Below are 10,750 nucleotides of genomic sequence, written 5' to 3'. Positions count from 1 at the left end.
TTTAAATATATCTGGAAGACAATCACAAACAAGGGAAGATGATGTCATTATGGGTTTATTTGCTTTAGGTAAAACATAAATCACGATAAACAAAAATACATTTCTACATTAAAAGAATGCTAGAACTATCATCTTTTAAATTGAAAACTGTATTTTTGTTTATCCATATGTATTATTCATTCCATAAAGTGGCCCCTGTCATATGGCACCATCTGGTTGAACACCATCTGGTGGTCAGCAGAGGAACTGCAATCCCTCAGAGGCGGCGTTGCTTGCTGTTGTGTCTTAATAAAACTTAGTCTACCTGCAGGTCAGATTACATCATACATTTAAATATTAATATGGGAACCAATACTCCTAAGAAATAAAAGCAGAAACATCTAAAGAGTGTGTATGTTACCAATCTGTTTTATTTATCTAATTCCAGTGTTTGAATTTAATAATTACACTGGTTAATATCAAGAACTGAGAATACAAACCAGCTAAAGACAATGATCAACAGTCCCACTTCAGGGCATTTATTCAGGGTAGAAGCAGGAAGACAGTCAAATATTTGGACATGAGTGGCAGCGCAGAGTATAGTGATCCCAAAGATTCAAGAATTTTAAACATTAAAGCACATACAGACTGAGATTGTGTGGTGCCGTTTGATCAATGCACATCAAAATCTAACCTATTTTTGGGCTGAGCGGCAGTGAAGGCTTTTTTTATCCAAACTAGAGAAGCAACAGTGGTGTGCAGTAAATAAAATGGACTTTAGTGAAGGTAATGATAAGGTTTGTAAATCATCTCTTCCTCCCTGTCACCGTTAATCTACACAAGAATTATCAAGGCATAATTTCAGTCAAATCATGGAGGACAAGATGCGCTAAGATTCTGCACGTCATTAAGCAAAGGAGCATGAGCATTCCTCTACCGACCTCAGCCAACAGAACCTTTCTGCTCTGGACTCGTTGACCACATTGTCACTTTCATTTTTTGGTTTCCCTGGGAGATTCAGAGACACCCGGTCATCATGATGTTTATTACTTGTTCAGCCAACATAAACAGATCCAGCAGGTGAATTGCGAGATGAAGACATGCACCTTCATTAGGCTCCCAACGCCTCAGACAGAAAACAGCTAAAGAGACTAGATTTCAATCGGAATTTAAAGATTTTAGTCAAATTTCACAGCGACAGAACAGGGGAGTGTGCTCAAGGTCGGCAGCGTTGGATGAAGCGTGGGTACAGGCACACGTCTCGTATGTGATGTCTGTTCAGCAGCCAGGTGAGGAAACGCTCCAGGCCCAGACCATAACCTCCGTGAGGGCATGTGCCATACTTCCTCTGAAACACACACACACAGTAACGTCAGACACCTGAGACGAAGAATCCACACCCCAGTCATCGCTGCGTTTCTGCTGGAAATCCAGAGAGCAACGGTCCTGATCCGATTACCTGGTCGGTGTACCAGTAGTAGGGCGTGGGGTCGATTCCCTCCCTCTTGTATCCCTCCAGCAGCTCCTCGGAGTCCCAGATACGCATGGATCCTCCAACGATCTCTCCAACATTTGGCATCAGCACGTCGACCTGAATCAAACAGAATGCACAATGAATATTTCCTAAACGATGGACCATTTTTGGGCTCTGAGCCGCAGGTCGCTCCCGCCACAACGAGGGACACCGTCAGTCGTACCGATTCAGTGAGGCGCTTGTCCTCGCTGCAGCGCTGCATGTAGAAGGACTTGATCTCAGCAGGGAACCTGCAGAGCAGTATGGGTTCATTGATTGTATCTGTCATCACCCTCTCTGGAGCCTCCGGGATGTCCTGGTAACAGACGGGAAGAAAAAAGGCATTTGAGAGGGTCAACGTGCAAAATCCTCCAGAAAAACCAAGAATGAGTGAGCAGGATATAGCAAATAAGGTTACAGGGAGGACAGCTTTATCGTAGCGGTTAAATAAGCTAACATTTGGAAGTCAAGACTCTTCTGCCCCCTATAGGTGGGTCTGAAAACAGCAAAACCCAAATATCTAAATTGTAGTTTATGGCCACAAATGTGGCGTTTGTTACTTCTGCCTGTAGAACTTTTATCTTATCACTGATTAAATGTTTATCTTGGATGTTTACTTGGTGACATCGATGTGTTTTCTTCCTGATTATCTTACATTACCACCAAGTGAGTGGCCAACATTAAAGCTAGATAAAATGATTCCTTAATGAGAGAGTTTTACACAAATAATGCAGTAAATGACATGGAACACTGTTGAACTGCTCACAAGCACAAATATCCAAGCAGCCATTCATGACTTGTCCATTTAGAGAGAGAAATGTTGAACTGAGCTTCAGAAGGGAGGAAAGGTGATGAAAGAGCCTTTCAAAGTTGCGTGGTTGTTGGTGTTGATGGGCTGGTCATTTCAGACTCTGCTGACACCTTCCTACATGGGTTCTATTTCTAAAGTGGTTTCATACACTGGCATCCACAGCAGGTAGACAAGTGTGTGTGTGTTTACGTGTAGATGCTACCTCTCCAAACTCATAGAAAGTGCCGTCCTCCTTCTTGACATCATGCTGCTTAAGCCACTCAATGGCCTCAGTGTAGTTCATCCTCTTGAAGGGCCTCTTAGGAGGCTTAAAGTTCTGGAAAATCCAAAGAAAATGATTTAATTTAAGCTAAAATGACTGCGAGCCTTCTCAGATTCACCATGAAACAAGAATGTTATTTGAGGTAGTTTTCATCAGGACAAAATGAGCTGCTGTTAATGGAGCTCTTTTGACATCTGGTGTGACTAAAGGTGATTTCCATCCATGTCAGTGGCTTTGCAAGGCTTCGCTGCTAAATGCACGTACAGGGTTGATGTCGTTGAGCAGTTGGCCGGCGGGAGATTTGAGCACTCGATCCACGACATCACACACCAGATCCTCCAGTCTGGTCAGCAGATCATCAAAGGTTATGAAGGGACACTCTGCTTCGACGTGAGAGTACCTAAAGGCAAAAATGAGCCATCAGGAAATGGAAGCCTTGCAGGTTGGTTTTACCTTTTGAGTAACTGTTTAAGCGACTGGTTTTACTCACTCAGACAGGTGTCTGCGGGTGCGGGACTGTTCCGCTCTGTAGGATTGAGCGATGCAGAAGGTGTCACCCAGGGCAGGTATGCAGGTCTCCAGGTAGAGCTGGGACGACTGTGTCAGGTAGGCCTCCTCTCCAAAGTAGTTCAGGTTAAAGAGCGTGGAACCACCTTCCACCTGAGTCTGCACCAGTGTCGGCGGAGTGATCTACCCACAGGAACCACACAGACAGGAAGAGGATGTAGGAGGTTGATGATAAACAGTGCAGAATAAAGCTCTGCTGTTATTTAACAGGGTAACACTCCAGCTCAGACAGGAGGATCTGTCGTACCTCGTAGTAACCGTTGCTGAAGAAGTGGTCTCTGAAGCACTGAGTGACGGTGGAGCGGACCCTGAGGATCTTGGACACATTCTCCCCTCTGATCAGCATGTGGCGGTTGTTCAGTTGCACGTCCACATCCGACTCTTCGTTCAGTAGGTTGTCGGCGCCGCCAGCGGGAGCTAAACCAATCAGCTCCCAGAAGTCACAGTGCAGCTCGTGGCCTCCAGGAGCCTGAGCACAGAGCAGAAACGTTGCCAACACTGTCGTGTCTACGCAAATACCAGCAATCAGCGACGTTTTTTGCATTGAAACAGCAGCTATGATCAAAGTTTGACACGTGAAGGGGGAAGGATGCGTCGGAAGACCGACTATGATCACCCAGAACAGAAAAGGGAAACTTTTTATTCTGGGCTTCTTCAGGGTGGTGTGAAAAAAGGCTCATTTTAGAAATGAAATGACAACTGGGGGCTGATTTCTTTTCACTGTTGTTAAATCGAACCATTTATTTCAAGAAGAATGTCTTTTTCCAGGAAAGAAAAAGCTTTTGTAAAGAAATGAATGTGTACTCTCAGTCGGCAGGGTGAAAACGATTCAAACGTGTTAGGTGCAGGTGCCATTTTCTCCTGTAAGCTGCTGCTGTGTTTACCTGTTTCCCCTCAGGAACTGCAGAGATCATCCCATACAGAGCCACCGTGCTCTCTGTGGACAGCACCAGGGCATTGTAGCACTGACACTGAAGACAAATACAACAGTCAGACTTTCGTCATCACAAAGACAAATTATGATTTGCGCAAATATTTCTGGATCATTGAGGTCACGTGTGTGGAATGTTGCGAATAATATATTCCAGATATGGTTCTTTTATATTTAAGTTTGCATCATACACTTTCAGACATGTGATAGAGTTAGAATGTGGTACCAGTTTATCAGACAGGACACACTGAAGGAAACCAGTTCCGTCTCTCAGGACAATGAACATCAGGTTCTTTCCTGAAGATGGAAACAATATACAGGAATTAACATGTCATGTTCCAAATAACACTCAGCATTTGTATTTGTCTCTAAATTCAGCAATGTTGTCACTCTTGCTAAATAACTTTCTTTGTGAAACAGATTAAAGATACCGAACTGGCCTGATTTCCTCCTTCTTACCCTGTCTCCTAAGGCGATGGACCCATCCAAAGACTTTGACTCTCTGGCCTCTCTTTGGCTCCAACTGATTGATCTTAACCTGCAACACAGTCACACACACTTTGCAATCATTTGCTATCATGGACATGTTTGCGTTATCAGCATAAGAAAGTTACATAATAAAATGATTAAATAGGTAACCTACTTTGATTAAAGCAGTTGTTTCAGTATAGATACTACAGAATACTGGAATTAAGTCTTCCTAGTCTGAAACATGCACACCCATGTTATGTTTTACAGTGTCATGAGACCAGTCGTGCAGATACTGAGAAGCTTAGTAAGGTTTTAACTAAGAGACCGATGAGTAAATACAGGAATCAATTAATGGACTTTTAAATGCGTATTAAAACACTTAAGAGGCAGGAGCCTGGACTTGCTTCATCTGCAGCTAGCTTACTATCTTGGCACAATAAACTAGCAATTTAAAATCAAAGCTCTACCAGTTGTGGCATCTGGATACGGTTTTGATATATTATTTTGGTTACACGTTTATTTTCATAAAAACTGGCTGGATTTCTTTGTGCACCTCTTCCAAGGGTAGCCCGTTTTCACAAGTCTCGGTGCTATGAGTGGAGCCATATTGCCGCTTTAACTGATCCAGCCTTTCCAGCTTTCGTTCTGCAGGTTGACCATTTACTTGCATTTCTGATACACCAATACTGATTTGTGGCTTCCCTTTCATTTAAAAAAAAAACAACAACGTCAAACTGTTAACGTAGCAGCTTTAAATGCTTTGAATCTGACTGAAGTGTTACTTCCTGCCGCCTCTGGTGAGATTTTAACCAGTAATAAGGAGCGTTGATAGTTTAATTACAAAATGATGGTGCACTTAACATGTCTAGACCTCACAACAGGCAATTAGAAACCTAAAGAGTGCATTAGCTTACATGGCTGCAAGAGAAATTATTCAAAGTGTGAAGACCGACCGTTTCAGGACATGGCAGACTGGAGTCATTTTCAATGATGATCTTCTTGGCTTCTTCCAAGTTCTTCTCCCTCCTTTCATTATCTTCAGCCTGCATGAGACTTAGTCAATATACCAACCTGATTTTTATCATAATTGTTAAGTTGACTCTAGCCAGAATAACCCATACATCGATGCATCAAAAACCCCACCATGGAGACAGTCAGGGAACAAACCTCCTTCTTGTCTTTGGCCTCGTTCTTCGTCTGCTCTTGGTTGAAGGCTTTCTTTGCATTCTTCATCTGTGTCTTGGAAATCACTGCCCACCGCTGAGAGAGGAGAAATGAGATCATGAAAGGTCATTTCTTCTCCAAAACAGAACCACTTCCTGTATCATGAACTATAACAAGTGATATAATTGCTAATTGTTAACCTCTCCCTCCTGCGAGTCCACATAGATGGTGGGAAAAGGCTCCTTCCCAGCAAAAAACAAAGCCTGAAATGGAAAAACACGCACAATGAAACATTAGCGAGTGTTTAAAAACGGTAAACTACAGTGATGGATCACACCAGAAGCATTTACCTTTAGGGGCGTTTTGAAGGGTTTTTGTTCAGTGCCGTCTCCATCCTGGTCACTGCCACATTTGTCTGACACATACAGCTCACCTGGGAAACAGGTAAATATAGAAAATACCCAGGTTTACTCAAACCAAACCTAGATTGTTTTCGGGTAACACATATCATTTACCAGATACTCCCATCAGACTGTTATAGGAAGCAAGTTACTATGGCAGAAATGGAATAAATTACGACATTTATGTTTTCATATTATTATAAGTCCTGGGATTTAAGTCTTTAATTGAATACAATGCAATACTCCGTGTTGCATGAGATAAACTGGAAATGTATGTGAACGGTTGAGAAATGAGCAGTAAACTAATTAATAAGTGGTGCTTTGATTGACCCATAAAATTCCTACACTGACGCAAGCCCTCCGCTCCCACAACCAACACTGTCGTGTCTACGCAAATACCAGCAATCAGCAACGTTTGGCTCACAAAATGTCTCCACATTAAGATAATGAGCTCGCTGATTGCCAGGACACAGTTGGCAGAGGACAACACGTTTCATTGCTAGCTAGCGTGCTAACGGCTAATATTTGGGCAACTGATGCAATCCGTACACATGTCTTCGAAAGCTAGCTCGCTTACTCAGCTCCGGCTAAGCTTACCCACAGAGACTTGTTCCACACCTTACGTTATCTCCGTCGCCATGTCAGCCCGGGTGTCCACTGAGATATATTTAAGATAAAATAACTTTTAAATAAAAAGCAGATGTTACACTCGAAGAAAGCAGCCACCGCCGTTGACAGCTGCCCACCCTTTTACTTCCGAAAAGAAGTCCCACTGAATTTGCTCGGTTGTTAGACCTGATTGGGTAGTGGAGACACGTGACTTCCCAAACAACCAATCTGATTGGTGAATTTCAGTGACTTACAAAAAGCGTAATTATCCTGCGTCATGGTGAAATCGAGGCGTTAGCTGAAAGACGAATACGAAAGAGAAACTAAACGCTCATTAGTTACAAATATAATGTTTCTATTAAGGGTTCACGTTTTTCTGAAATGGAAAAACGAAACATAACGCCTAACTTCTTGGTTTGGTGAAACTCTAATCACGTCCAATCTAAACCATTGCAGCAGATTTTACAAACCAGATGTTACCGGTACATATTTTAAATGTCATCTTGCTGTTATTGTGTTGCTTTTATTATTGTATTAATCGTTTCATTTAAGATAATGAGCTCGCTGATTGTCAGGACACAGTTGGCAGAGGACAACACGTTTCATTGCTAGCTAGCGTGCTAACGGCTAATATTTGGGCAACTGATGCAATCCGTACACATGTCTTCGAAAGCTAGCTCGCTTACTCAGCTCCGGCTAAGCTTACCCACAGAGACTTGTTCCACACCTTGCGTTATCTCCGTCGCCATGTCAGCCCGGGTGTCCACTGAGATATATTTAAGATAAAATAACTTTTAAATAAAAAGCAGATGTTACACTCGAAGAAAGCAGCCACCGCCGTTGACAGCTGCCCGCCCTTTTACTTCCGAAAAGAAGTCCCACTGAATTTGCTCGGTTGTTAGACCTGATTGGGTAGTGGAGACACGTGACTTCCCAAACAACCAATCTGATTGGTGAATTTCAGTGATTTTCAAAAAGCGTAATTATCCTGCGTCATGATGAAATCGAGGCGTTAGCTGAAAGACGAATACGAAAGAGAAACTAAACGCTCATTAGTTACAAATATGTTTCTATTAAGGGTTCACGTTTTTCTGAAATGGAAAAACGAAACATAACGCCTAACTTCTTGGTTTGGTGAAACTCTAATCACGTCCAATCTAAACTATTGCAGCAGATTTTACAAACCAGATGTTACCGGTACATATTTTAAATGTCATCTTGCTGTTATTGTGTTGCTTTTATTATTGTATTACCGGTAATCGTTTCATTTAAGATAATGAGCTCGCTGATTGTCAGGACACAGTTGGCAGAGGACAACACGTTTCATTGCTAGCTAGCGTGCTAACGGCTAATATTTGGGCAACTGATGCAATCCGTACACATGTCTTCGAAAGCTAGCTCGCTTACTCAGCTCCGGCTAAGCTTACCCACAGAGACTTGTTCCACACCTTGCGTTATCTCCGTCGCCATGTCAGCCCGGGTGTCCACTGAGATATATTTAAGATAAAATAACTTTTAATTAAAAAGCAGATGTTACACTCGAAGAAAGCAGCCACCGCCGTTGACAGCTGCCCACCCTTTTACTTCCGAAAAGAAGTCCCACTGAATTTGCTCGGTTGCTAGACCTGATTGGGTAGTGGAGACACGTGACTTCCCAAACAACCAATCTGATTGGTGAATTTCAGTGACTTCCAAAAAGCGTAATTATCCTGCGTCATGGTGAAATCGAGGCGTTAGCTGAAAGACGAATACGAAAGAGAAACTAAACGTTTAATAGCTCATTAGTTACAAATATAATGTTTCTATTAAGGGTTCACGTTTTTCTGAAATGGAAAAACGAAACATAACGCCTAACTTCTTGGTTTGGTGAAACTCTAATCACGTCCAATCTAAACTATTGCAGCAGATTTTACAAACCAGATGTTACCGGTACATATTTTAAATGTCATCTTGCTGTTATTGTGTTGCTTTTATTATTGTATTACCGGTAATCGTTTCATTTAAGATAATGAGCTCGCTGATTGTCAGGACACAGTTGGCAGAGGACAACACGTTTCATTGCTAGCTAGCGTGCTAACGGCTAATATTTGGGCAACTGATGCAATCCGTACACATGTCTTCGAAAGCTAGCTCGCTTACTCAGCTCCGGCTAAGCTTACCCACAGAGACTTGTTCCACACCTTGCGTTATCTCCGTCGCCATGTCAGCCCGGGTGTCCACTGAGATATATTTAAGATAAAATAACTTTTAATTAAAAAGCAGATGTTACACTCGAAAAAAGCAGCCACCGCCGTTGACAGCTGCCCACCCTTTTACTTCCGAAAAGAAGTCCCACTGAATTTGCTCGGTTGTTAGACCTGATTGGGTAGTGGAGACACGTGACTTCCCAAACAACCAATCTGATTGGTGAATTTCAGTGACTTTCAAAAAGCGTAATTATCCTGCGTCATGGTGAAATCGAGGCGTTAGCTGAAAGACGAATACGAAAGAGAAACCAAACGTTTAATAGCTCATTAGTTACAAATATAATGTTTCTATTAAGGGTTCACGTTTTTCTGAAATGGAAAAACGAAACATAACGCCTAACTTCTTGGTTTGGTGAAACTCTAATCACGTCCAATCTAAACTATTGCAGCAGATTTTACAAACCAGATGTTACCGGTACATATTTTAAATGTCATCTTGCTGTTATTGTGTTGCTTTTATTATTGTATTAATCGTTTCATTTAAATTTGCAACAATAAACCGTCTGGATTAAAACACTAAAGAATTTACTCTGTTTAGTTCCCCATTATCCAGAATGAAAGGTTTACGTCAGACTGAACCATGTAACCGAGGTAACACTTTTACACATTTGTATTGTGTGTTGTCACAAGTTTTGTCTGGAACACAGGGGATGGAACATGGTAGTTCTGAGAACACACACCAAACACGTGCCTTTGAAAAAGGACTGAATTTTATTTACAGTGAGTTTCAGCAGACTTACAATACAAATGATTTATAGAGTGACCGTCCACAGACATGATTCATTAAGAGCCGAGGTCAGTGGGAGGCTATGTGACAACAGAGTGTGGCAGCTTTGGCAGGCAGAAGGTCCTTGAATGCATCTCCAGCCTCTACTTCTCCTCCTTCTCCTGCTCAGTGACTCTCTCCTATCTTCCCCACAACCTAAAAACAGCAACCATTCAGAATTACAGTGTTTTTCATACAATCAGGACTGCACCAACACAAAACCCCCGTGAAGAAGAATTGGCTGTTGGAAGTGGTGCGTACCCTTCTGAAGTCATTCATGTTGGTGGCCTGAACTGGAGTGCCTATGAAGGTCAGGTAGTTAATTTTTGTCGTCTCCTCGTCTCCCTGGTTAGACTTGATGAACAACTTCAGCAAAAAAGAAAAAAGCAAATTCGATCAAACTGATACAAATAAGTCAATGCACCTCTTCAAGCAGAGCAAGCTCTTGTCAGGACCAGTTGTTCTGAGACCAGGCAGCCAGTTTCAGCCTGGAATAACTCACTTAAACTGTGTGTGAACATGTAAATGAAGACTGGTTCCGTTTGAATCCAACACCTTCACATACTTGTGTTCTTGGACCAGCTTATGTCTTACGCATGATTGCTAAAATCAGCATATTGGCCATTTCGTGCACTTCTAGGTCCTTGCATTTTCGTGCTCCTGGGAAACGTCAACATCTGCAACTGGCCAATTACGTATTCTCCAACTTTTCACATTAGTGTACTTGCGCCGCCCATTTTATCAAGTATGCTTCAGACAGGCTATTATTCATGCTTGTTATTCAGGGTGTTTCAGGATGCGTTTCAATAGATCTGCTCTTACCGTAACACTCTGAACGTTCTGAAACTTGACGTAGCGTAGAGGAACCAAACCATCCTCTTTGTAGTCCTCTTCTGCCAGGTCCAGCACCTGAGTTGCTTCACTCCGCTCAGCATCATCAAAACTCATGGACCGAGGGAGGTTGATGAACACCTTCACGACTTTAGGAGCTTGGGCTGAAAAGAAACAGGAATGACGTATAGGAAGAGAG

General features: G+C 42.4%; 2 protein-coding genes across 5 annotated transcripts in view; both read right to left on the bottom strand.

Annotated features, from left to right (window-relative positions):
• Positions 1-394: 394 nt before the first annotated feature.
• Positions 395-9,041, bottom strand: LOC101066548 (asparagine--tRNA ligase, cytoplasmic). 4 transcript variants are annotated; one of them, XM_029837129.1, is made up of 15 exons: positions 8,868-9,041; positions 6,049-6,131; positions 5,899-5,961; positions 5,702-5,794; positions 5,488-5,577; positions 4,523-4,601; positions 4,290-4,360; positions 4,017-4,103; positions 3,380-3,601; positions 3,056-3,255; positions 2,830-2,965; positions 2,506-2,619; positions 1,677-1,808; positions 1,439-1,570; positions 395-1,327 (listed from the first exon to the last, which is right to left on the bottom strand). In XM_029837129.1, exons 1-15 carry the CDS (start codon positions 8,908-8,910, stop codon positions 1,196-1,198), a joined length of 1,677 nt encoding a protein of 558 aa, XP_029692989.1. In that variant the 5' UTR covers positions 8,911-9,041; the 3' UTR covers positions 395-1,195. The 4 variants fall into 4 exon arrangements, with proteins under 4 accessions (XP_029692989.1, XP_029692988.1, XP_029692990.1 ...); XM_029837128.1 differs by lacking the exon at positions 8,868-9,041 and adding an exon at positions 7,415-7,591; XM_029837130.1 differs by lacking the exon at positions 8,868-9,041 and adding an exon at positions 7,436-7,591.
• A 601-nt stretch (positions 9,042-9,642) lies between these two features.
• The window catches only part of txnl1 (thioredoxin-like 1), a 90,973-nt gene continuing 89,865 nt past the window's right edge, over positions 9,643-10,750 (bottom strand). Inside the window, exons 6-8 of the mRNA XM_029837138.1 lie at positions 10,543-10,715; positions 9,982-10,086; positions 9,643-9,876 (exon numbers count right to left, since the gene is read on the bottom strand). Coding sequence (XP_029692998.1) covers positions 9,847-9,876; positions 9,982-10,086; positions 10,543-10,715 — 308 coding nt within the window. The 3' untranslated portion in view covers positions 9,643-9,846. The remainder of the gene's footprint in view (positions 9,877-9,981; positions 10,087-10,542; positions 10,716-10,750) is intronic.

The sequence above is a fragment of the Takifugu rubripes genome, chromosome 6 (genome assembly GCF_901000725.2).
Source record: "Takifugu rubripes chromosome 6, fTakRub1.2, whole genome shotgun sequence".
Classification (NCBI taxonomy): domain Eukaryota; kingdom Metazoa; phylum Chordata; class Actinopteri; order Tetraodontiformes; family Tetraodontidae; genus Takifugu; species Takifugu rubripes.
This window is presented reverse-complemented; position numbering and strand designations above follow the sequence as displayed.

Coding starts and splice junctions, on each gene's coding strand:
- LOC101066548 (XM_029837129.1), bottom strand. CDS start 8,910: ATGGCGACGGAGATAACGCAAGGTGTGGAACAAGTCTCTGTGG. Junction 5,962..6,048: donor CCTTCAAAACGCCCCTAAAG/GTAAATGCTTCT, acceptor TTTCCATTTCAG/GCTTTGTTTTTTGCTGGGAA. Junction 1,328..1,438: donor ACTACTGGTACACCGACCAG/GTAATCGGATCA, acceptor TGTGTGTTTCAG/AGGAAGTATGGCACATGCCC.